This window comes from Chrysochloris asiatica, unplaced genomic scaffold (assembly GCF_000296735.1).
Source record: "Chrysochloris asiatica unplaced genomic scaffold, ChrAsi1.0 scaffold00301, whole genome shotgun sequence".
In the NCBI taxonomy this organism is placed as follows: domain Eukaryota; kingdom Metazoa; phylum Chordata; class Mammalia; order Afrosoricida; family Chrysochloridae; genus Chrysochloris; species Chrysochloris asiatica.
Window position 1 is genome coordinate 296,618 of NW_006408819.1, and position 26,059 is coordinate 322,676.

Here is a 26,059-nt window from a genome sequence, read left to right on the forward strand (position 1 = left end):
AAGTACCATCGAGTCGGTTCCGACCCATAGCGACTCTGTACAGGGTTTCCGAGGCTGTTAATCTTTACAGGAGCAGAAAGCCTCATCTTTCTCTCGTGGAGCAGCTGGTAGTTTCGAACTGCTAACCTTGCGGTTCGCAGCCTGATTCGTAACCACTATGCTACCAGAGCTCCTTGGGCTTCCCTGTAGGCGCATGGATATCATCCTATCACAGACAGCATTGTACCTCATGACTGATCTGGATATGCTCTTTTTGACGATGAATGCAACAACATTGCTCTTCAATTTATCACTCCTAGCCTACTAAACCATGTGGTTGTTAGATTCAAAATGGCCAATACTAGTCCATTTCAGCTCACTAATACCTCAGATATTGATATTTATGTGTTCTATTTAATTTTTGACAATTTCCAATTTTCCTAGATTCATACTTTGGGCATTCCATGTTCCAATTATTAATGGCTGTTTACACCTGTTTGTCTTCATTTTGAGTTGTGCCTCATCAGCAAATGAAGTTGTTGTGGGATTTACTTCCATGGGCTTTACTCCATTTGTCTCATCACGGTCAACTCTACTTTGAGGAGGCAGCTCTTCCCCAGTCGCATTTTGAGTGCCTTCCTACCTTAAGGGATCATTTTCTGTCAGTATATCTGACAGTATTTCTCTGCTATTCATAAGGTTTTCAGTGACTACATATTCGGAAGTAGTTCATCTCTCCTTCCTAGTCTGTCTTCATCTGGAAGCTCATCTGAAACCTCTCCACCATGGCTGACCCTGCTGGTATTTAAAATTCCGGTGGCATAGCTTCCAGAATCACAGCAACTCGCAAGCCACCACAGTACAACAAACCAAAAGACGAGTGGTGGTGAGCAGGAGTAGAAGGCACAAATAATTTGCTTGCACGAGCAGCTTAGATTCCCTATAATACCCACCATCATTGTTCCAGCACCCCTTCTCCAGCTTGGACCTATGGCTGTATGGGAGATTCTTTATGACCAACTGAAAAAGGAGTGAGAAAGCCCAAACTGGTTGCACGTGTCCTGGGATGAGAATGGGCTGATTAGCTGCTCAGGGACCAGGAAGTGAAAGAACTGGAAGAGGGTCCCAAATGAACAGAGTCTTGCATGGGCACACAGGGATTCCAGACTGAAGTGGGGCTAGGAATTGCTATCTACAAGGCTTAATTTTAACCCCCTCCCCCATGTGTCATGAAGGGGAGAGATCTTAAGAAGCTGATGCCCTCTCCCCTCCCTTCATTTCTCCTTTAGAAAACTACATTGGAAGTTCTCACTTCCTTTAGTTTTTTTTTAGTCTGACCTTTATGACTATTTTTCAGTCAGAATGTTGGTTCACCTGCTTGGTGGCTGTCAAACAAGTGACAAACCACAATAGAGTAACATGTAGGGAGGAAATCTCAATTGAGAAATCTCAAGTCTAGGATGCAGACGTGGATTTTGTGACAGCATGTCTTAGCCTAGCTATCAGAAGAGCTCATGATCAAAATCTGACATTGACTCTGCTGTAGTCCCTGAATGCCTTTTTGACCACTGGACAAAAACTCACTTGAATCTGAAGACAAGTAAACTCTCTTATCGCCGAAGGCTTTTAAACATTGACATAAAAGCAAGTCCTGAATACTTTAGTAATGCTTGTCTTCTCATTCTTAAGATTCTGATCAGGAGAAGACCATGCTGGGGCTCAGAGAGTCCTGAGCCAAGATGGGAAGCTAGGAAGAAGGGCTTATGGAAAGCCTAGGGAAAAGGTGGTAAAGTCCTTGTACCCTGATTTAGGGTGACTGTTGGGGGGGAGATTGGCCACATCTCTCTTTTTTCACTCCATCCCATAGGGTTGTAGTATAGTGGTGTAGGAGTAAAGTAACCATGTCATTGGCTGAGTCAAACCTTTGAGCCACAGGCTCCACCTGTGGTCACATGTGACCTTTTGAACCTGACTTGTCAGCAAGAATTTCTCTGGTAAAAGTAGCTAATGGCAGGCTCCCGTTTTATTGTGAAAATTCTTCCTTTCTCCTCCAACTGTATTTCTTCCTTCAACATGTACCTGTGACCCACTTTCACAGTAGGAACGCTGGTAGGAGTCAGGCAGTGAGAATCAACCCATGGGAAGGCCATGTGGAGCTGAGCTGACCAGGCTGAAAAGGCTGGCCCTGAAAGGGCTATCAGTAGGAATGTTTATTTAAACGAGAAAGGCCCCTGGCCTAGTCCTCTTTAATGTGGCTCTCTGTAGCTAACAAGGTCTTGGGTTAGGTATTAGGTGAAAAGTTGAGTCAAGAATTTGAGACCAATGAGGGTGAGAACTCCAGGGTGGGCCAGGGACTACCTTAGTGGTTCTGTCCGATCAGATTGTGCCTCACACATACTGGCACTATGTTGTCAAGTACATGCAGGTTTAGGATTTGTTGTCTTTTTGGAAAGCCGACTTCTTTAGCATTATATAATACTTTTATGTCAGATAAAATGTCTTGTTCTGAAGTCAGCTTGGACTAAAATTAAGATAGCTCTTCAAGTGTCTTTTGATTAGTGTTAGCATGGTATGTATATTAACTTTTTATAGGTAAAATTGTATTTTTAGATGGGTATCTAAGCTGCACTAGCTTGGAGCTGCAGGTGGTATACACAGCTCTTCAGGCTGATTCTGGGCACAAAAAAAGGTAACAGAGGAAGAACCTTGGGGTTAGGGTTCCTGCCTTGACTTTAAGGTTTTAATCAAATGGTGGGTGCTTGGAGGCAGGAGTTGGGCACATGAAGGACCATATGGACGACCAACAGGACATTTTCATCTGACTGCAACTTTTGTAACCTGAGCAGGCTCTCTCCTCTGCACACCCACATCTGTAAAGGAGCTTTAAAAAAATGTGCTGTTTATGATCTTTTCTTTTGCCCATAAAATTAAAATAAATGCCTTATTATGCTTTGGTACTGTTATGGTTTTGCTAGGTTTTTGAAGTTTTATTTCCAATGTTTGGAATGGACCGTGCAAACGTATGAACTCATTTCAGTGGTGGTATTTGTAATTTGCTTATGTTTGAAATTCAAATGGCCTGGGGTATGAACTCCTGGTTGGCAGTTTAAACCTACAAGCTGCTCCTCAGAAACCCTGTACAGGGTCAGTATGAGTCAGCAACGATTTGACGGCACTTAACAAGGGTATGAGGTGGCTGATAAGCAAATTACGGGAAGGCAAAGGGAACAATGGAAACCAGAGGTCAATGGGACACCACGAATACAGCAGAGAGGAAGCACAGACCCAGAAGATCATTTGCCATTATATGTATTTATTTCCCCTTTTTTCTATTTACAAAAATGTACTTCAGTACAGTTTTCAGAAGCAAACGTTTGTTTCTTCATATTTTACTTTGGGGATTCCAAGTGGGGCCTGGATTATCTTGGGCTCTGCTCACTGTTGTGGGTCAGGCCATCCAGGACATCTGGCACTTGGGCTTCCTCTTTTCTTGGCTTCTACTCCTGAACAACCATATGCGTGTGCTCTTGTGGAATCATCTGGTTCCAGAATTTCACTGCCTTGGCTCCAGGCTTTCCCTGATGGGTCTTGGGGCCAAGGAGACAGTGAGAAGGTGGCTGGGTGCATTGGCAACCTTGGCTGCCCTCTGCAGATACTCTTGGCACCACTGCCAGTTGCAATACTCTTGGGTACCTTCAGCTCTGGGAACACCTGCCCCAGGGGATACAACAAAGCTTCAAGCAAATTGAGCTTGTCAAGGTGACCTCAGTTGACTAGGATACTTCATAGTTTAAACATATCCGGGAGATCCTTGAACACCCTCCCTCCCACCCTACCCTGAAAATGAACACTGATGATAGAGATATCATATTGATCACAATACACACAACAACAGACAGACAAATACACACACGCACACACTGCACTTTCAGCAGAACAAGTCACAATTTCCTTGGATACTGGGCTGCGGAGGAGCTAGAAAGTTACTGCTCATCACCACTGCAGGTACCATGCAGGGGGGTAGATTAGTGAGCGCACTTGTTAGTTAATAGCTCAAAGGGTTAGATGTTTATATACAGAACAAGGAAATATCATTGGAACAGCCACAGCAAAATTCAGCTCTTAATAGGCAAAGACTTTTCAGCCTTGCTATTCATAACCTGCCACAGATTTTAAGACCACAACTGGTATACAAGGACCCATCAGCTCATGGGACACCTTTGCTAAGACACCCCCCAGCCCCCCAGTGGAGGACGGAATCAGCAAACACTTGGGAGGAAACATGGCACACATCCCCACGACAAACACTACTGTGGACACAGACGAGAGGCATCCTTCCCATGGGAAGGGTGAAGAAGGGGTTCCAGGGTAGAAGTCCGTGGGATCATATATCAGGGAGTCAAAGGGATGGCAAATCTAGGAGGAAGCAGATCGCTCCATTACAGACCCTGCAAGCCTTCTTTCTCCCTTCTGTAGGGCCAAGGGCAAGTTGACTTCATCTGCCCCATCTCCACCAGAACTTTTACCATGAGCACTCTGGGCTTGGCAGGGAGAGGGTGTCAAGAAATCTCCTGCTACTTGCCTGCACTTCCAGAGCCAGCCAGTTTAAGGGGAGGAGGGAAGGGTGGAAGCAGCCAGCTGGAAGAGGATGGGGACAGCCGAGGATGGAGCTCCACAAAGCTGATGACACACCACACACAGAAGACAAGGGGAGGCGTGACAATTTTCAGGTTCAACCAACTGAATTCATGGCCAGCTCTGAAGGTTCAAATCACCTGAAAAGGTGTCATTGCCAACCTACCTGGACACTGAACCTGACAGACTGGAAATCTCACTAGAGCGCAGCAGCAGCACTTAGGGCTAGTTATTCTTTGTAAAGTATAAAGTTCGATCTAGCTACAGGAATCTACAAAGATATGTACAACGGGCCTCTGTCTTTCATGTGCACTGCTACCAGACGTGTCTTCATACCCCCCTTGTTGGTCCTCATGATCCCAATCTTCAGGTATGCCTCATTCCAAGTGAACTGCTTTTTCTGCAGTTCCAGCGGCCCCCACCATCGATTTCCAAGACTCTCATTATGGGCATGAAGCCCCACTAGGATCCTGGAAACCCAAATCGAAATCAAGCTCCTGGTAACCAGCTTTTCAATCTCGAGGCTGAAAGCTCCTGATGTGTCTTCCTCTAGGACCTGTTTCTGTCAGGGGTTATCTTGGAGATTCTAGTGGTAACTTTGTGTGTGTGTGTGTTCATGTGTGTGTGTGCACGCGAGTATGCATGTGGCTATGTGTGTGTGTGTGTGTGTGTGTTTGTGAGCGTATAGGTGTTGAAGAGTAGACAGCAAGCTGATCTGATCTGTGTAAGCAGTCCCCAGGGCTTCCTTCCCCCTCCCCTAAGCTTGGGGCCTACTGCTGGAGTTCAATAGTAAACAGTCATCCCAAGGTGGGCTATTAAGTGCCCCATCCAATGGACCAACCACTGCTGCCCACGTCTCCCAGGCACCTTTGGTTCTCTTTCTCTGGCCGCTTGGCCCTTGCATTGCATTATCCACCTGCTTAATGCTGCTACCAGCTTCTGCAGGTGTTAGGCTCACAAGGCACTGAGATAAAAGGATGAGCTCTACAGGCTATATACAACCCCTCTCTGGTTCTCTAGTCCTGCCGCCCTGTCCAGGCCACCTTGCCACTCTCAGGGCACCTTTCAGAGGACATGCCCAGGACAAAGCACATGGCTCTGCACCCTGGCCCTGCCCACTAAAGAACTTCCTGCAGCTGCCTAGAACTGCTTCCACTTCCTGGGTCTTCCTTGCCCCTCAGACCACCTGGTGTCACCTCCCTCCACTGCCAGCATGGCCATGGTGCCATGCCAGCTTCCTGCTGCTCTGCCACCTGCAGCCACATATCCTTCTATCAGGAGACAGCATCGATGTGTGGAGGGAGGGCAGAGAAGTGGATGGTGGACAGAGACACTGTTCCCTGCAACCGGGAACCAGCAAGAAACCTTTAACCAGCCTGGTCCAAAAGGGTCCCTTTATGGGAACAGGCCTTGGAATGACCGTGGCTCTGGACAGAGATGGCAGCTGCTTTCAGGTATATTTCCTTTCACACCCAGCCAGAGAAACCACCATGGGGCAACACACATGCACTTCTTATCACACCACACACAACACACCCTCGTGTATATGTACAAGCACAGAGACACATAAACACAAGTTCCCACGTACTACCACGAGGTGTGCACCTACACATCTACACCCACAACTGGTTCTATATACACTCCTTTACACAGCAAAATAGATTGACACCAATATACACAGAGCTGTACAGCTTTGCGAACGGCAGACACCCAGAGGCACAGGAACACAACTATGGACACACAGATGCTGTAAGGATAGGTGGGCATGGGGAGGAGCTACTTGGGGAGGGGGCAGGGTGGGCTGAGAGCTTGGGAGCCTGTCAGTGGAAGTGCAGGGCGGTCCTGCTGCACCAGAGCCTGTTCTCCATGGGTACACTTGACGGTGGTCTGGGGCCAGGCTGGAGCACCCCTTTGGGAACAGCGAGGGAGTTAGACAGAGGAGGAGCTGTGAGGGGAGCCCCAACACTCACGGCTAGGTGTCCTCTCCTATGGCACATGTGCAGGTCCAGTGGTGGGGGATAGATCAGTGAACCTGATACTCTTACTAGATTCAGGACAGGTCGCTATGGGCTCTCCTAGCTCAACCAGGGAATTAGCAAGTGGGAGCTTGGCTCACCCTCAACTTCACCCAGTCAGAAGCAGAAAAAGAAGTTCCAAGCTCCATAACAGGACACCTACTCTAGCCCGGCCTCAGCCCCTGGGCTCTGCGGGAACCATGTTTTCTCACCTCTCCTGACATCTCACTCTGAACTCCAACCCAACCACCCCTCAACACCACTCTCCAAACATAGAAGACAGTAAGAAAAAGGCACTTACAAAGGTCCCCTGCACTCTAAAGCCAGCCCCCTTACACACTGTTGCTGTGTGAGCTCAGCCCAACCCTGCCGTATTTCTTCCATACAGCCCATAGCAGTGGCTGCACCAGGGGCCACAGAGCTCAGGGGGAAACACACAGGAAGAGGAGTAATGAAAAAAAGCAGTTTAACATTGCAGGGTGACAAAGAAGCTCCCAGAAATGTGTCCGGTCCTTCCTCTGTCACTAACCTGGTTCTGGTCTGTCCTCTTAACCCTTTCTTAGGACTTTTATGAACTTACTAGCTGGAGAAGTCTTTGCAAAGGGGAGCTGCTGACAGGCAAGGAAAAGAAGTGTTTCATCTGCCCCCAGATACTCCTCACTGCCCCCTTCCCTTCCTAAGGACTCTCCCGGACCCCTGCCTGCAAGAGACCAGAGACAAGAAGGCTGCAGACTGTCCAGGGAACAGCAGAGGGAAAGGATAGAACCAGGAAAAGCAGGAACCCAAAGGGACTGTGCGGGGATCAGGGAGCAGAGCAGGGCCCCCATGGTGCATGTTATGTGCAGCGGGACTAATTAATGTGGTATGCCCAGTAAGCAATGTTGAACAGCCCAAAGGCCAAAGGAAAGAGGAAGCGGGACCACCTATCAACCTGAGGGACATAGTCAGGGTTGAAGAGCTTCGAGGACACCCCTCTGCTGAAGGAGCAGCCAGGACTCGGGGGGCAGCTGTCATCAGACTCGGAGCCACTGTCATCCTCTCGGACACAGACCAGGATCTCCTCCTCCTCTTCCTCCAGGCTCCAGACTCCATCACCATCATCCTGGGGATTCTCCTCCAGGTCGGGGCAGCTATTATCAACATTATCGGCATCATCGGGCAAGCTACAGATCTCATCCAGATCCCAGCTTGCTTCACGCACACACCTCAGGTCCTCCTGGCTGCAGAACTCAGAGTGGTTGTGGATCTCAGACATTACACCACAGATGAGGAGGGCCTGCACAGAGCTACAGGGTGGCTGACTATGGCTGTCCTCGGTAACCTGGCTGGACATGAGGCTGAGTGGGCTGAGGCTTTCCGAGGTGGCCAGCCGGGCTCGCTCTGGGGAGGAGGACAAAGAGCTGAAGCTCTCAGGACTTGCAAGGCGGGCCAGCGCTGGGATGGAGAGAAGAGAGTCCATGTCTTCAATACCACTCAGGTCTCCCTCTGGGGAAAAAACAGAGGTGCATCAAGTTCAAACTGCCAATATGCTCCCGCACAGAGGTAGGTGGGGCAGGCAGGGGGAGCAGGAGGAAGAGGGAGAGTGCTTTCACCGTCTGCCTCTGGTTCCAGTTGCCAGGTCCCCTTGGTACTGGCAGCATTGTTGTTGGTCTCTTTGACAAATTCAACTATTTCCTCCTGGGATCTCTGGTGCTTGGGGGGCTGAGAAGCAGAATCAGAAAGTGGTTAGCTTGCAAGGGAAGGCCGTGGTGGCTGCCCAGCCACTGTCTCCCAGGGGATAGCTTGCTCCCTTTGGAGCGTGGCAAAAGGAACCCAGGTGAGACCTGCTACGGCAGGCAGGCCTGTGGGACATAAAACATGCCACCAGCAGCCTGAGCCTCCATTGCAGAATGGAACTGACAAGGACAGAGGGACAGGAGGCCAGCCACTGTGGGGTCTGCCTCTTCCTGTCCTCCCTCCCAGGCCCCTATCCCACCTCACCTGGGTAGCCGGCCAAGTACCCCAGCTTTGAAGTTCCAAGATCTAGGGAAACCTAGTTCTGCCACAATCTTAAGTCTGTGAGTTTGCATAGTGACTGTACTTCTGAGCTCAGGGGTTCTGTCACTTAGAAAGTGCTATCCCTGGCTAGCTGTGTGTGTGTGTGAATGCACGAGAGAAATGTGAAAGGGTCCTGTGCTGGGTACCCCCCTCAAGAGGTGTTCCAGAAAAGCTTGCTGTCTATCCAAAAGTTGCACCTGCACTTCCTCCACTGCAACTTCCCGGTAGCGGTAGCGATTGATGATTCTCCGGGCTCGTCGAAGTCGCCTCTGCTGGCGCCGATGTCCACGACTGTAGAAAAGATAGTTGATGTAGACGTACTCCATCAAGGAAAAGAAGACGAAAAAGAAACACACGATGATATAGATGTCGATGGCCTTGATGCAGGAAACCTGGGGCAGTTTGTGCCGCACGTGGGAATCGATGGTGGTCAGGATGAGCATGGACGTCAAGCCTATAAACAAGAAGTCACAAGCTTAGCCTTCTGGGTAGAAATGCTTGACAAACCACTGTGCCCACCCCCATGGTTACCTGGGCTTCAGAGGCTCAGGTCATTTCTGCAGTGTGGAGGGTCCTCAGCAGAGGTCTCAGATCTTTTCTGGAGTCTTCTTCCCACCCCTCCTACTCCATCTCTAACTCCGACCAATGTGCCAATGGTCCCACGACCATTTAAACCAACCAGTGTTCTTAGCTTCCTGTCCAAACTCTCCAGATGTGGTTTGCTGTGGCATCCCCCTCCGATGATCTTCCTTTAGGCCTTTGCCTTCTGATGGCCTTCCTTCATCACATGGCAGGTTCAGTGAATCCGAAAACATTACCCAAATACAGATGTGTGTACAGGTTTCTAAGGAAGGAGCCCGTGGTGTCTGCCCTCAAGACAGTGAAAGATTAACCAGCCTTGGATCGAGGAGGCCTGGCCAAACAAAGCAGGGAGCTGGATTTATCGCTGCAACACCTTGGATGGCTTGATGCTGCTTCCACTGGTACTTCAACTCTTCCCAGGCTGGGCTGCAAGACTTGTTTTACTACTCTTCCTAATACCTCATTTGGGGGTCTCCTGTGAAGCCCTGTTGATTAATACCTGAAATCTTTGTGGGTGGAACCCATCAGCCGCTCCATGGGAGGAAAATGAGGTGGTCTTCTATTATAAAGAAGCAAAGGCTTGAAAATCCTGTGGGGGCAGTTCTGTTTTGTGCTAAAGGGTCACTCTGAGCCAGATGTGACTGGACAGCAATGGGATTACTGCTTTTTGGGGGGAAGTCTGTGTCTTTAGTTAAGCTAGTCACTCTTTGAGGAATGCCCCATCTTCAGCTCTGCCTCCCTCTGTCCACTCCTCTTGATGGTCCTTTGGCTGCTTTCTCCTCTGGCCCCCTCAGGCTCTGCTTTTAGCCAGGCCTTCAGGGCCAACCCCAAAGAGTTGCTGCTAAGGCAATGTTTGTGGGATTGCATCTTGGCTCTAATGCAACCACTTGTCTAGCCATCTGTACTCCCTAACTGGCGAATTCTGGTACATTGGGCCCAATTCACCCAAGTTCCAGCCCCAGTGTCTTTTCCACACTGTCTCAGTGGCTTAGCCTCATCCTTGTCAAGTCCAGTCACAGGCATCCAGGGATGCCTCATCAAGCTAGATTTGTGTTTTTTTGGGGAAGGAAGTGAACAAAATGACCCTAGGACAGGAACAAGACTTACCAACTGTCACCCTAGCAGCAGAGGAATCGCAGTTCATCCAAAACGACATCCAGGAGAGAACAGTGGTAAGGACAGTGGGCCAATAGACCTGCATAAGGAAGCTGTTGACCTCCCTTTGGAACTGGAAACTCAGGATCAGGCGCATGTAAGACCCTGACAAGGAGACACAGGGCTGTCAGGGTGGCAGGCTCTGCACTCAGAGGCCCGCAGACTAGGAAGACTGAGTCCTGGGTGCCACACAACATGTGGCACAAGATTGCTGGCAGGATAGGAAGCAAATGAGGAATGGGGAGCACTTGGCTAGATTGATGTCGCTTTACAGAGGTGAAGGACTCACACCTGGGCCGTGGAGAGGGTGACGAAGGAAAGGGGTTGAGGAGCTCCCAAGATCCAGAAGGAAACTGGAGAGGAGGCAGAAGAGTGTGGAGTGTATGGGTGGGCCTGACCCACCTGTGTAGAAGAACACCTCCTTGCTGGTAACGGTCTTCCCCAGGAAGCTGAACTCGGGGATGTGCAGCTCCTCAGTCCCATGGATGGAATTCCCATTGTCTTCCCAAAATAAGACGATGTCCTCAACTGTATATCCGTCTTGGGAAATGGGAATGGGGAGAGTGAGTCAATCAAGGACAGGAGGGACTAGCAAGGACTACAAAGGGATAGCTGAGGTCAGCTTAGGTGAGTGGGAGCCAAGCATGTGGAAAGGGAACTCTATTTGGAGATTCTCACTCAGGAAGAAAAGTATAGTCAAAGACATAATGTGCTCAAACCCACAGGTCTACTGATGCCCTCAAGGGATACCTGCTCCCAGTTTCTCTCTCTCTACAGACATCGCTCTCTATGTGTGTGTGTGTGTGACACACACATGCATATATATATATATACCATCATGAGGGGGCTTCAAAAAGCTTGGAAGTTTGTGGATAAATTCCATTGTCTTTTAATTCCATTTTTCCACAAGCTTTTTGGAGCCCCTCTGTGTGTGTCTATGAGGTTCCCTGATTGTGAACCTGGCTTCTGACTCCCTCATCAATGCCAGCCACAGGAAGTGGACGTACAGCTCTCGATTTCCAGTGTGCAGGCCTGCTTGTCCAGAGGAAACTTCTGCAGGTTCAGGGAACAAGCTGCTGTGGTGGCGAGGCTGTGAAGAAAAGGACCGGCCAGTCAAGTCCAGGCAGGCAGCCTGGGGCGGGGGGCGGGGAGGGCACTATGCCAGGGTGGACTCACCTCCCTCTATCTTCTCATCCCGGGTTTCCTAGAGCTAGGCTCTCCCTCCCTCCCTCCTGCTCTTCTTTCCCTCTTTTGCTCCCTCTCTCCCTCCCTTCTTTCCCAGTGGAAAGGTGAGCTGAGATGTACAAAGACAGAGGGGACCTGCAAGTGACCAAGAAACCAGTGACTTGGCAGGCCATAGACAAAGAATCCCAGGATGCTGGTCAGGAGGCAGAAGTTTGTGGTAAATCAGCACTAGGCCACTCTGGGGACTCACCGGATGCCATAGCGTACAGTTCCATCGGGGTGAAGCTGAAACACGCGGTTTTCCACAGTCACATCATGAACGAAAGCATCCTTACTATTCAGGAAGTAACAGTCTGGGACCCACAGTTTGTCAAGCATCCGGTAGTCCAGGGTCAGGTTCAGGTTGGTCTCATAGTAGGCTAAGCGGGGGTCTTTCCAGGTCTGATGAAAAAACATGGTAATGGTGTAATCCTGGGGAGAGCAGAGTGAAGGCAAGGTGAGAGTTAGGTCCTCCCGTTCTCTAGCCTGGTGCATGTGTGTGCATGTGCATGCAGGATACATCATAAATAAGTGCCGTCAAGTCAGTTCCGACTCCTAGAGTATAGGGTTTCCAAAGAGTGGTTGTGAACCAGCGACTTGCGGTTTACAGTCTGGTGGTTACCCTACAGTACCACACCAGGACTCGTCACAGATGAGTACTGAACACAAATGTACATGTTTGTTAAGTGCTGTCAAGTCGGTTCCGACTCATAGCAACCTTGTTATAGGGTTTCTGAGGAGCAGCTGGTGAATTTGAACTGCCAACTTTGCGGTTAAAATTGACCTTGTGGTCAAGTGCTTATCCTACAAATGTGAGGGACCTTTAAAAAATTCATGGGAAAAAATCCATTATCTTTTCATTCCATTTTTCCATGAACTTTTGGAAGTTTCTCTGTAAAAACAGCGAAGTAAAAAGTCTGAGAAGACTCTAAACTTTAAGTTCACATGCTCATGGCCAAGCATGGCAGGAGCAGTGAGTGTTCCTTTTGGTCCAGACTTACCAATATGGGCCTGGCGATGGCATCTCACCATGGCTTTCTTTATTTCACATTTAACTGGTGATGCTATCTTTTTTTTAGTTTCATTGATATTTGGTTTTCTTGGAGTTCTAGTGGAGCAGTCTTTTAAAATGCTTGGCTGCTAACCATAAGGCGCACAGGTTGAACCCACCAGTTACTCCACGCATTTGGCAGTCAACTTCCGTTACAATTCATAGCTTTGGAAGTACTATGGGGCATATGTCCTCTGTGCTAGAGGATTACTGTGAATTGGGAAGGACTTACTGACGCCATCAAGTGGGTTTTGTTTTTTGGGGTCTTCTTCATAAAATGACATCTGTGTTCAAATGTTATGATCATTTTTAAAATTGGTTTGCTATTTTCTTTTTAACTCAGGAATGCTGCATATTTTGAATGCCAGTCCTTCTTGGTGCCAGGCCCTGAGTCTACTCTGCTGACTTACACTAGCTATGGTGGGTTAGCTTGTTTTGCGAAACGGAAGTTGTCAAAGTGTTGGCTAAAGACATTTTAAAATTTAAGTTAATTGGTTTTAATGATTTGTGTTTTCTGTGTCATTTTGAAGAAATCCTTATCTGCCTCAGGGGCACTAAGCCAGTATCCTCTATTATCTTATAAAAGCTTATAAGTCTTTAAAAGTCTTTCTCCTTTAAGTCTACAATACTGAGTTTATGTGGTGTCGATGTACTATTTTTTCTCAAATGACTATAGTTTCCCAAACCTACTATGTTCTTCTATATCAACTCTGTTGCAGGTTAGAACAACCAGAAATGGCTTATGATCCTGCTCTTTGTTCCCTGGCCCCAGTCCCATGGCTGTAGCTGGAAACACTTACCATATTCATTTCTGAGATCTGTTCAATCCTGGAGACGTAGATGGAGATACCCACAGGCACAGGGGCACCTAAAAAAAGGAGGGCATTGTTCCATGTGCCCTTATCCCTCACTTTCCTCTTTCACACGATGCGGGGCTGGGGGGGTGGGGGGTGGAATCACACCAGGCTCCATCCCATGACCCAGCTCTGCCTGCAGTGGCATATCCACACATGTGACCCAACCACAGGGAGTCCGCAGAAAAGACACTGTCCTGACGTAGCCTTAGATTTGGCAATGGGAGCCCAGTGATGAGAATTGAGTCATTCAAGTTACTTAGTGCTAGCTATAGGTGTCCAATATAACAACAATGTTGTTGTTGTTGTTGTTAAGTGCCATTGAGTCGGTTCCGACCCATAGCGACCCTGTACAGGGTTTCCGAGGGTGTAAATCTTTACGGGAGTAGAAAGCCTCATCTTTCTCCCGCGGAGCGGCTGGTAGTTTCGAACCGCTGACCTTAAGGTTCACAGCCCAATTCGTAACCACTACGCTACCAGAGCTCCTTTATAACAACAATAGGTGTCCAAAACCCACTTCCACACTTCAGGGCAGGGCTGCTGCTAGGACAGAACATGTGGGAGGGGGATTCAAAGTGTTTGGCTAAAAGGAAGGGGCCGGGCAAGATTACAAGAAAATACAGGTGATGAGGCACTCTTTTCTAAATGTTCTCCTGATCAGTAGAAGAGCAATAAGACCAGAAGCTAGAGCCAAGATTTGTGGGGCATGAGTGAATGTGTACATAGAAGCACATGTGTATTTGAGTGACTACGTCAGCATGTGCATGTGAATTTGTTCATGTAAGCTTCCTGTGGCTATTATGTGAGTGGATTGAACATGTGTGTGTGAGAGACAGTGAATGTGTGTGCACTTCTGGATGGGTGGGAGTAGATTTCTGAGTGACTCTGCGTATGAGTAAAGATGTGACCAAGTGACTTCGCATGAGTCCTTATGTGAGAATGTATGCAAAGCAAGTGTATCTGTGTCAGGCAATGTGTTCATGTGTAGGAGTATGGTCACATGTGAATGCTCCTGGGGGCATGTTTATATATGGCCCTGTGGAGAGGTTTGAGTGGACGTGGGCATGTTCATGTGACTGAGTGTGTGAGCACGTCTCTGTGTGTGTGTTAATTGTGAGTGTGCCTATGTATGCGAGTGGATTTGTGGAGGTGTTTGTGTGAGTGTGGGAATATGCTAACATATAAGCATGTACTTGTGTGAGCACATTTGTATGTTTGAATGACTCTGAGCATATCCATGTGAGTATGTGGATGTGTGACTGTGAAGGAGCATGAGTGTGCATATGAAGAAACGTGAGTGCATTCATCTGTGAGTACATGTGTGAGTCTGAATATAGCAGTGTATGACCATCCTCATGTGTGTGCATTCATGTGTGACTGAATGAATGTGTGTGCGTGTGTGAGGGAATCTGTGTTTGTGAGAAAGCTGATGCATGTTGGCATGCAAATGTGAGAGCATGTGACTATGTGAGCATGGTCATGTATATGTGCATAAATACAGCTGTTCATGTGTGAGTGTGCTGACATGGCTGTGAGCGAATGGGCATGTGTGCATTTGAGTGTACGAAGGGGTTTCAAAGCTTAGAAAACCTGGAATTTTTTCCAGACACTTTCTGAAGGTCAGCGAATCTCTGAGTGTATACGTTTGTGCGCGAATAAATGTGTAAGCATACGAATGTGTGTATAATCAAGTGTGTTTGTGTGTGACTTTGAGCACACATGCATATTTGAACACATTGTGAGTGAAGGTGTCAGTGATTGCGTGACTTTGTGTGAGCATGCCAATGAGTCTATTCATGCATGCAACTGTGAGCATATGCATGTGTGACTGAACATGCTTGATTGAATGTAAGCATGTCAATGTGTGAGCATTTCTGAGTGTGTTTATCTGTATGAGTGAGTGGATGTGTGAGTGTTCATGAGTGAGCACGTTTATGTATGCACTCATGTGTGAGTGAACGTGTCTATGTATATGTATTGGTGAGTATATTAATGCGATAAGTATTAGTATGTGCCTGTGTCTAAGTCAATGTGAGTATGTAACTAGCTGTGAGGGAATGTGTGGGCATGTGTATTCATGTGTTAATGTGTGATAATAGGCAGTCCTCAGGTTTCAAATGTCTGACTCATGGGCAACTCCCCTTGTTGTTGTTAAGTGCTGTGGAGCGATTCTGACTCATAGCCATTCTGTGTAGGGTTTCCAAGGAGCTGCTGGTGAGCTTGAACCACCAACCTTGTGGTTCAAGCTGACCTTGCAGTTCAGCGTATTACTCACAGTGCCACACCAGGACTCCATCCTACTTGCCCTAAATTTGCCCCCACTTTCAAAGGACTGAACCAACCCCTACTTGTAATAAATTCTTCATCATAATCACCTTCACTTTCTGCATGTGCAGCTTTTAAATCACTGACAAGGATCCGAGCATTCTCTTGTATAAGGTAAGGCTGAATGAGAACCATATGTACCTGTCCCAGCTTACCCACAAATTTCACTTATGTGTGAGCATGTGCAGATGTGAATGTGGGAGCAGGTTTGTGTGTGAGCATGTGAATGTGTGTGTGTGTGACTGTGATTGTGAGTGTGGGGGGACTTCCCTCAGGCTTAAGTGGCAGCACTGCCAACTGGCAGGACTAAAATGTGATCATGGTTGGTAATAGTATTTCATAAACTGTAAGGTGTTGTGGACAAATACAATGTCATCATTCCCCAGGGTCTCAAAGCCGCCTCCATGGGGCCCATTGATTCCATCACAGCATTGCTTGGGAAGCAGCAGCCAGGCACTGCAAAATTCAGTCTGATTACCCAGAAGCTGTCTCCTGCAAACAGGGAAGTACAGGGTTCCAGGCTCCTGGGACTGAGCATCTGAATGACAGCTGGGAGGGAGCACAGCCCAGACTCCAGCATCCAGGCTATTGTGAGCTTTCCCCAGCGGAATGCTTTCTAGAAACACAGGGGGGCGGCACATGCCTTTAAAGGACTGCAGCTGTGCCAGGCAGACAGCAGCCCCAACAGGGTCCAGGCAGCCAGGGGCCCCCTCCTGACCTACACTCCTCACTCCAGCCCATTCAGCATTCCTCAGGCAACTCAATCGTTCCTGGGGAATCCAGAGATTCAACAAGGAATCAACAGGTGAACTCTGCATACAGGTGTCTTCATCTCTAGTCTCACTTACTTCCAAAATCTAGTTTTAAATCCCTACCCATGGAGCTCTGGTAGCGTAGTGGTTACGAATCGGGCTGCGAACCTTAAGGTCAGCGGTTCGAAACTACCAGCCACTCCGCGGGAGAAAGATGAGGCTTTCTACTCCCGTAAGGATTTACACCCTCGGAAACCCTGTACAAGGTCGCTATGGGTCAGAACCGACTCGACGGCACTTAACAACAACAACAACAACAACCCATGCCCTCATTCCTTCTCTAGTTCTGGTTTGGGCTGGGCTGGGCTGGGCTGGGCTTTCTGTCTAGCGTCAGCTGCAGTGGCTGACCAGGTGGGAGCACAACCTCTAAGGACCGGGAAACCACCATTCACTGTCTCCACCCCCATGACCCCCATTAATCACTTGCTTGGCAGCCTGGGACTGTCGGAAATGCTAGACAGTACTGATTCCTCTGCTGTTTGGCCACATCAATCCAGGGACCCATCTTTTCTCACAGGCTGATGGGGCAAAGACCCCCATCTCAGCAGAAGCAGCAATACTCCCAGCCTCTTGCCCTGGTACCCCAGGTCTGGCAAGAAACTTTGCCCTCCTTCCTATTCATACCCCCAAACCAAAGCAAACCCATGGCTGTAGAATAGAACCAAACTCATAGGGAAAGTGCAGAACTCTCTCAAGAGTTTCCAAGGCTGTCAATCTTTCTGAAAACAGAGAATCACATCTTTGTTCTGTGTTGGCTGGTGGGTTCCAACCAATGACCTTTGGGTGAGTAGCTGAGTGCTAAACCACTGCGCTACCAGGGTGCCTTAGGCATTAGGTCGACACACAAACCAGTTTCCTTGCAAGGTAGTGGTGAGAAGCCTATGGCATGAGGAGGAGGAGGGAGGTGAAGGGGGTGGAAATGAAGCAACTCCTTTGACGCCTACCTGTGCTTGGTGCAAGGGCTCCAAAAGCCCAGAAGAGGTTCTGCTTCCTTGTGGTGGAAGGTTATTGAAAGAGCCTTCTGCCCTTTCTGCCACCCCCAGATTCCCAGCCCAGGTGCTGGTTTACCTGGGTACCTGGTACAGTGTCTTCTGCCCTCACATTCAGGAAGAAGCAAGAGTAAAGGAGAGGTGCCAGTCCACTCCTATCCTCGGTGGTGTCCTTGGTTTCAGGGGGCACCCCCACTGGTCTAACCTGAGGGCCCAATCTTCAAGGTAGGGTGTCCATTAGCACCATTAACCCTCCCAAGTGGACATCCAGTTCACCGTGGGCTGAAGTCTGGGACCTTCTTTAGCTCTTCCCTGCTTCCATCTAGCTAGCATGTGACAAATCTCTATTCAGTGTTCCCTTTCTTTGATCTAGCATGCCTGGATGACCCCTGGGCCTGAGCTGCTCCTCTCCTGTTTTCTGGGCTCCTCTTCCTAGAGGAGCTGGTGAGCAAAGGGGCTTTGAAAACTGACTTGGGATATTTACAGAATGTGGGGCCTGAAGACTGTGGGGTGTGTGTGTGTGCAGTTTTGAACTAGCTGGGGTGAGTGGAAGGCTACACAGAATGCGTGTTCAAGAAGACAACATGCCCTCACTGTAAGCATGATGGGAGGAGTTGATGACAGGACCCTGAGCTGCCCAGCTCCTGTGTTTGGCATACTCATTCCCCAGCTTCAGAGGAGTGGGGAGGGTGCAGGAGGTGTCTGGCAAATGAAAGCAGAGAAGTGGAGAAATTTCAGAGGTAGCGCTGAAGGACCCAGCCAGGATCTGGGTCTTCACAGGGTGAATAGGAGAAATCTGGAGAGGCCAGGTGAGCCAGGGCGGCCCACTGGTCAACATACTGGGAGGGGCCAACTTGTCTCAGATCTAGTCACCTAACAGAAATGCCTCAAGTGTCTGGAGGCAGCTTACCTCCAAAATTTGGCCGCAAACGGACATCGTACCCCTTCAACACCCTGTCCAAAACCTTGTGAACCACAGCTTCACTGGCACAATTTTTGCTGAAACAGAGAAGTCACTGGTTATTGGTAAATGTCATGATGTTCCTCAGACCCTTCCGTCCCGCTGCGCACACATAGCCATGGACTGTCATATGTGTTCACTCTCCCCCTCCTTTTCCTCCCCACTGTGAGTCAGCCCAGTGTGACGCAAACTCCCCCTCCCTTTCCCCTGCTCCCCCTCCTCATCTGTCCTCTGTCCAGAGGGTGGGGCAGAAGGCTGTTGCCAGGCAGGCTTGGGGGAGGAGGGGTGGGAGCAAATAGAGCCCTGGGGAAAATTTACCACTTTTAACCCCCTGAGGGGCCCTACCTTGGAGCTAGCACAGACATAGCTAGCCAGGTTGGTGGGGGCCTTCCTCTGAGGAGCACCAGATTGCCCCTGGAAAGGAATCTTCCACTCTTAGTGCCCTGGGCACAGGCTGGTCATTTTGTTGTCCCCTCCACATCAGTCTTGCTTTAGTACACCTCTGCTCTTAGGACTGGGCAGATGCAGAGGGAGCCTTGCTCAAGTGGCAAGAGATTGTGTTCCATATCCCACCATGCCAGTTATGATTTGTGGGGCTCAGGGCTGTTCTCAAAAAGACACCCATTCTTGGAGTAGTCGTCTCTCTTGCCGAGCATGTGCTCTTCCAGACAAGAGGTGTCTTGGGCGAGCACAAAGAGGAAGGCTCAGCTCAGCCCTGCAAAACCAGCCTTTCTAGAAGTCTCTGATATGCTCATCCAAGACACTTGAGCCCTTCAGTGGCGCTTTCCACTCAAAAGGGGACTGTCAACAGACCATGGACATCACTGATGCTTCAGGGTCTTCCATGTTAGTCCCCCGCAAACCTTAGCATGTGTGTGTTTGTGTTTTTGTGTGTGGGCGTTCCTGTGTGTGTGTTCCCTAGCACAGTCAGGCATGATGGTTTGAGGTCACTGCAGGGCTGTCTGCCGGAATACCTTCATTCCCCCCCCCCCCCCGAAACATGTTCATTTCTGGTTTGCCATCTAAAAAATTATTCCCAATCATCCTTAATCACAAAATTTCATTTTGCCTCATTCCAGAGTGTGAGCATGAATTATTCCTGAATTAAAGCAATGCATTCCCGCCTGTTTCCAACCACACATTACCCATGTGCCAGGCTCAGGGTCAGGGTCGAAAGCCATCCTAAATACCCATTTCTGTGTAATCTACATGTTGATAGCTGACTGTTTTAACATTGCTTCAGATATTCGCAGACTCACACAAACTTGAAATGAAACAGAAAAAAACCTAGATCTTCACATCTTTTCAAAGGAGTTAAGTACAAAAGCACACTCAGGGCACGTCCCAGGATCACGCAGCCCCAGAGAGCGGTGTCTGGGATCCTGAGCCCATGGGAAGGGTCCCCAAACCCCTCAAAACAAACACACAAACAAACACACGCGCACGCGCGCACGCACGCGCGCGCACACACACACACACAAACATACACACTCCCGCGCGCGCCCTGGAATATGAGCTGAATTCCGCACTCCAACAGGTGTCTCAAGCGTCTGTTTTGTGTCTGGCCCAATTCCCTGTTACTCCCAATTCCTTCAACCTTCTATATACATAGGGGCCAAGGGCCAAGGCTGGGAAGGGCTGCCGGGGACCTTAGTTTTTGGGGAGGGGTGACAGCCCCAGAGGGAGTGCCTCTTTCCAGGGCTGTGGTCTCGGGGGTGGGGGGGGGGTTGGGGAAGGGTTGCCACAGGGGCAGATGGTGGAGCCCAGGGTCGCCCCCATTATCCCCCTTCCCCCTGCCCTCCAGGGTTGCCTCCACTGTCTTTGTCTCCCTCCTGGGCCAGCAGGTGGACCTGGTAGAGACCCTCGCCTGCTCTGTCAACTGGCCCGTCGCTCACCAGCTGAAGAGGTCCTGGACGACTTCGGGAGCGTTGGAGCGGCCAAAGTGGAACCTGGTGGTGGGGTTGGGGGTGCTGCCCTCCGCGAGCCAGGTCCGGATGAGCAGCAACAGCACAGCGGCCCGCAGCACGCCGCGGATGCCCATGGCCGCGCTCTCTGGGGCACGGCCGGAGGGACGCGACCAGGAGTCCGGCGGGGTTGCTGACCCCGGCAGAGCGGCGCCTGCTGCAGCAAGGTGCGCTCCGTCTGCGGCCGCTCTGGGCTGCGACTGGGCACAAGTGGGCTGGCGACAGCTCCGCCCACCCCGCGACCCCGCCCACCCCGACGGCCGCGCCAATAGCGGGCCCGGAGCGCACCAACCAGCGCGCGGGCGGCCTCCAGACCTTAGAGCTGCTGGGCCTCCCCTGTCCAGGACAAATGGGCTTTTCTCCTGACCCAGAGTGGGTTTGTTTGATTTTTGTGATGAAGGGACTCTGCATTCTGAAAGACTTGGAAGCCTTTGGGGATCAGGAGGTACCGTGGAACCTCCAATAAGTCCCTCACTTAGGGTATGGGGGCCAGAGAGCCACAAAGGTTTTATGACAGACTCAGGCCACAGCAGACATCCCCTCTTTCAGGAGCACATAAGTTTCCAGGGAAACTCACAGTTTGGGTCCCAAGTGCCACCCCAGGAAACTGGAAGGGTCGCCTAAAGGGGTCACTCTGAGATAGCCAAGATAGTTCATAGCCAAGGGGGAGGCAGACTTAACCAAGGGTCCAGGGCTGACAGGATGGAATGGGAAATGAAGGCAAAGGGCAGTGATTCCGAGCATTCAGTGTCTTAGCCCCTAGAGACCAGGCCACTCCAATGCTCCAGCCTTCTGGCCCCAGCGTGGAACCAGAGAGCTCCGATTCTTTCCACTCTGCACACTGCCCCGTGGGACAGAAGGCTTTCAGATGATGATGAAATCCTTCCGATCCCAGATCCTGACTAAGAGGACCGTTGGTCAGCCAACAAAGCAGCTCAGTCCTATTCACCAGTGCTGGAACTGCCAAAATGCTCCACTTGTTAACTGCTGGCTCAAAGTGACCCTGTATAGGGTTTCCGAGGAGAGGCTGGTGGGTTTGAACCACCTACCTTGCGCTTAATAGTTCAGTGCTTATATTATAGTGCTACAACAGGACTCTTAAGACTTGTTAAGTGCCTTCCAGTCGGGTTGACTCATAACAACCCTTTATGGGGTTTCTGAGGAGTGACTGGTGAATCTGAACCGCCGACCTTGTGGTTCAAATCGACCCTGCGGGTTCAGTGCATTATCCTGCAGCGCCACATCAGAACAATTTTTGTTGTTGTGAAGTGCCATCGAGTTGTTTCCAACCCTGTATATAGGGAGCAGCTGGTGAGCTTGAACCGCTGACCTTGCAGTACAAACGGCTTTGCTGTCTGGCGCACTAACCCACAGTGCCACACCAGGACACTTAGAAGGGCTTAGAAGTGGATTTCAGGTTCTCTAATGCGTCAGACTGCAAAGTCGTTTGAATGGCAAGGTCGGTGGTTCAAGCTCACCAGCTGCTCCTTGGAAACCCTATACAGGGTGGCTATGGGTCGGAATCAACTCGACGGCACTTAACAATAACAACAACAAGGTTAACTAGAACATTCAAGCAGAAATACACCCCTTTCTCTTTCCCTCACTATCTAGTGACTCAAGTTGGGGCTGCGTGTACACAGCTTAGTACAGAGTTTCCCTTGCCTGGCACTCCTGGAGTCAGTGGGTGTTCTGCAAAGCAAAGGGCCTAACTTTTTACCCCCACCTTTATAAACTTTAAAATATGTCTCATAGTTAGTACTCTGCTTTCTTTCAGCAAACAGAGCACCCTCACCTCATCATTTCCCCCTTTTCCTTCCATTGCAGCCAACGCTCTCGTTTCCACTTGGGGCACACATAAAAACAAATGGGTCACTGGAAGCCACTCCTATTGATATTAGTGCTGTCCCATTGTCCTTGGTCACCTAGGCATCCCAGATCATTTTGTCAGCGGGAGAAACTGAGGCCTGGAAAGGCAAAGATCACATGGTGGTAAAGGCCAAGATTAGAACTTTTTTCCACGTTTCCTACTTTCAGCAGAGCGTTTCAGTGAGAGGCGATGTTGACTGGAATTCCAGACAATTGCCAGCAGGTGGCGGTAGATTTGTTTGGATGTGGGTTTGTCTCTGCTCTGTGAACTCAGAGTCTACAGACATCAGGCCTGAAGCCGAAGTTTTCTTCCTAGGTGCCCTTGTGACTGTGGAGATTGTCAAACAGTTGATGGCAATGATGAATTCATATCCAAACCTTACAGCTCAGAGGACTCTCCCTGACTTCTGCTTTCGCCAGAGGTAATGCTTGTTTGAAATTTCTGACTCACATGACAAATGGTCCCCCAAGGCAACAAGACATATGAAAATGCCACTATCATTTGTACTTGTTGAGCTAATTTGCCTAGTTAATTTTCTGGAATATCCATAAATAGCCAGATTGAATGGATTTGAACCCAGATATGGGATCAGGGTGTAGGAGAAAGAGCAGTGAACCTGTGCTCTGGACCCAGCTAACCTGTACTCTGGACCCAGCTCTGCCACACAAGAGTGAGTATCCTACTTTGGTGGAGTATACACAGTGACTTGGGAGACAGGAAGACAGATAAGACGCAAAAGATTAGGCAGCACCTGGCCTAGTAAACATCACATACAACGGTACAGGATGCATACTTGTCGGATGAATAAGTGAGGCAAGAAAGAGTTTCAGCCCTAGTTTTCCAAGCTGTAGACTTAATTTTTAAGAATCCACAGTAAGCTTTTGAAGGATTTGTTCAAGGGGATAACATAATCATAGTTGTACCTTTGGAGGAGAGACTCTTGGTTATGTCATGAAGGAGACACAGGAAGGAAGACTGGGAACCAGGAGAGCAATGAGGAGGAGATTGACACCCCTGCTTGTGCAGATGGCAGGTTGGGTAGTTTGGACTAATTGTCCCAACGAGGAGCGCTAAGTACACATGTTGAACTATAAAGAGAAGTCATCTTTATACAAAGCTAAGAAATAATGAGGTGTGTGGTACTGTAGGGTCAGCACTGGACTGTGAATCACAAGGTCGGCAGTTCAACCCCACCAGCTGCTCCTTGGAAACCCTAATACAGAGTGGCTATGAGCTCGAAAGGGAAACCCACTTCTGAGGGCATATGCTGAACTTGGAAGAAAGAGTTACCCGTTTGCCCACCTTAATGTGAGAGCCTGCATGACTGTCCTTTCAGGGCATTGGTTAACCAGAAGTAACCTGCTCTAGCCTAGATATTTATCACCTGGATAGTCAACCAAGGGAATTCAACCTCTGTGCTTGAAATTAAAGCAGTTTGGGATAGGCAGAGTCCCCAGGCATGTGTGAGAAATAAATGAAAATACTGCGGAAGGTACTGTACTACTAGGCCTGCATCCATTTTCACAAATGATTTTAAAATAACATATCAGCACACAGTCCAAGGTAATTAGAAGGACAAAGTTGTGAGTGATAGCGAACAATAAAAAAAAAAATCAGACAACAGAAACTTGCAAAGGCTTCAGATGTCCGAGGTATAAGAGACTGTCCTAGTGTGGTGGTGTAGGCTAAGCAGTGTACTGCTAAATGCAAGGTCAGTGGCTCAAACCCACCAACTGCTCCTCAGAAACCCTATACAGCATCGCTCTGAGCTGCAACCGACTTGATGGCATTTGGTGTGATACTGCAGAATAAGCACTCGACCATAAGGTCAGTTTGAACTGAAAAGTCATCGGCTCAAACTCCCCAGCTGTTCCTTGGAAATCCTATACAGAATCGCTATGAGTCAGAACCAACTCAATGGCAACACAACTACAACATAATGACTTTAGTATGCTGTATCTCAAAAAAATAAAAAGATAAATAAGCCTGAAAATATCTGCTGGAAACAGAAAACTAAGAAGTGAGAGTCAGTTTGTTACAAATCCAGATAGAACTAAAATATAAAACAATGGAAGTTGAGAATGTAGTGGATGGCTTTAACAGAAAGCTAAACTCAAGTGAAGAGAGAATGATTGAATTTGAAGATTGTTGTTGTTGTTAAAGTGCCATCGAGTTGGTTCTGGCCCATAGCGTCCCTATATAGGGTTTGACCGGCTGACGTTGGGGTTCAAAGCGACTTTGCGGTCCAGTGCATTATCCTACAGTGCCACACAGGGACTCCCAAGCAGGATAAATAAAAAGAAATCCTTTTCTAGACAAATCATAGTGAAAATACAGAAATCCAGAAACAAAGAAGGCCATGAAAACGGTCCAAGTTAGAGACAAGGAGACCCCACCCTGGGGCAGGAGCAGAGAGATGGGGACAAGTGGGTTCCAGTGAGAGTCTGGCCTTGAGAATGCCTTTGACTCAAGCTTCTCGTGAAAGACTATTTCATAAACATATTCTTCATCTTATTCCTAACCAGTAAAATATACAAGAAGGGCTTCTGAAAGTACCTGGAAATACTCCATCAACTTTTCATTCCATTTTTCCACAAACTTTTTGAATCCCTCATATATCTATTTAAAATGGATTTTTGGTTTTTTCATGAGTTATAAGCCCTTTCTACTTGTCTTTGCCATGCATAGAAGGCCATTGGTTGGTTGGTTATGTGCTGTGGAGTTGGTTTCGACTCAGAGCGACCCTGCATAGGATTTCTAAGGCTGCGAATCTTTATGGGAGCAGAAAGCCTCATCTTACTCCAGCTGGTAGTTTCAAATTGCTGACCTTGAGGTTAGGAGCCCAACTCATAACAACTATGTAATCAGAAGGGACAAATCCTTAGAAAAGTTGAGGTCAGCAAAAAAGAGGAAGATCCTCAGGGAGCTGGATTGACAAAGTGGCTGCATTCATCCTGTTGTACTTAGGTTGCTATGAGCATCTAACCAGAGAAAACAGGATAAAAGTGAATCTTCGTTTCTTCCTTCAACCTACCTCCCACCTCCACCCCCAGCTGCTCCCAAGGAAAAAATATATAGAATGAACACCTCTGAGTTTCCTGAAGTGCCTTATTACACCCTTCAGGGAGGCCATATGCTCCCACTTCCTGGACTAGTTTAATGCTTGCCTGGAGTTCAATTCTTGCAAGATTTGATCTTTGTAACAAACAGAGCTAAAAATGTAATGAGGAGCTATCTTTCCAGGGAGTGAGCTTTTTACTCGTAACTTAGCTGTTCCTGCAATGACTGGATAGCCGCTAGTCAACGCAGCGACAAACAGAACTCTGCGCCTATGGGAAATCAAATCGGCGTTTCTGTGGTTCCTGTGCCCTTCTGAAATTCTCAGCTAGCCACCTTAGCTGAAAGCAACTGTCTGTAAAGTTGTCTAAGAAGTATGCCAAGTTTTTGTTGTTGTTTGTGTATATGTGTATGTGTGTGTTTTCTCCCAACCCCCTGCATGCATTCCTAATTGAAGGGTGTTCTTATATACCCCTGTGGATCCCCCCACATCCAACAGAAAACTGTTTGTTTGTTTTTTTCCCCAAGAGAAGACATGGGGAGGGCAGG

The 26,059-nt window shown here is 48.7% G+C and overlaps 1 protein-coding gene across 1 annotated transcript; it reads right to left on the minus strand.

The window, feature by feature from the left end:
- Window positions 1-7,479: 7,479 nt before the first annotated feature.
- On the minus strand, window positions 7,480-20,660 carry GABRQ (gamma-aminobutyric acid (GABA) A receptor, theta). Its single transcript, XM_006874784.1, has 9 exons — window positions 20,515-20,660; window positions 18,569-18,657; window positions 13,479-13,546; window positions 11,839-12,059; window positions 11,411-11,493; window positions 10,806-10,943; window positions 10,356-10,508; window positions 8,864-9,120; window positions 7,480-8,112 (listed from the first exon to the last, which is right to left on the minus strand). The coding sequence occupies exons 1-9, from the start codon at window positions 20,658-20,660 to the stop codon at window positions 7,480-7,482; spliced, it is 1,788 nt and encodes a 595-aa protein (XP_006874846.1).
- Between the last annotated feature and the right edge of the window lie 5,399 nt (window positions 20,661-26,059).

Excerpts from the sequence above, each read along its gene's own strand:
- GABRQ (XM_006874784.1), bottom strand. The coding sequence starts at position 20,660 with ATGGGCATCCGCGGCGTGCTGCGGGCCGCTGTGCTGTTGCTGCTCATC. Across the intron at positions 13,547-18,568 it reads TTTGCGGCCAAATTTTGGAG|GTGCCCCTGTGCCTGTGGGT; the intron begins GTAAGCTGCCTC and ends TCCTTTTTTTAG. Across the intron at positions 9,121-10,355 it reads TGCTGCTAGGGTGACAGTTG|GCTTGACGTCCATGCTCATC; the intron begins GTAAGTCTTGTT and ends TCTTGTTTATAG.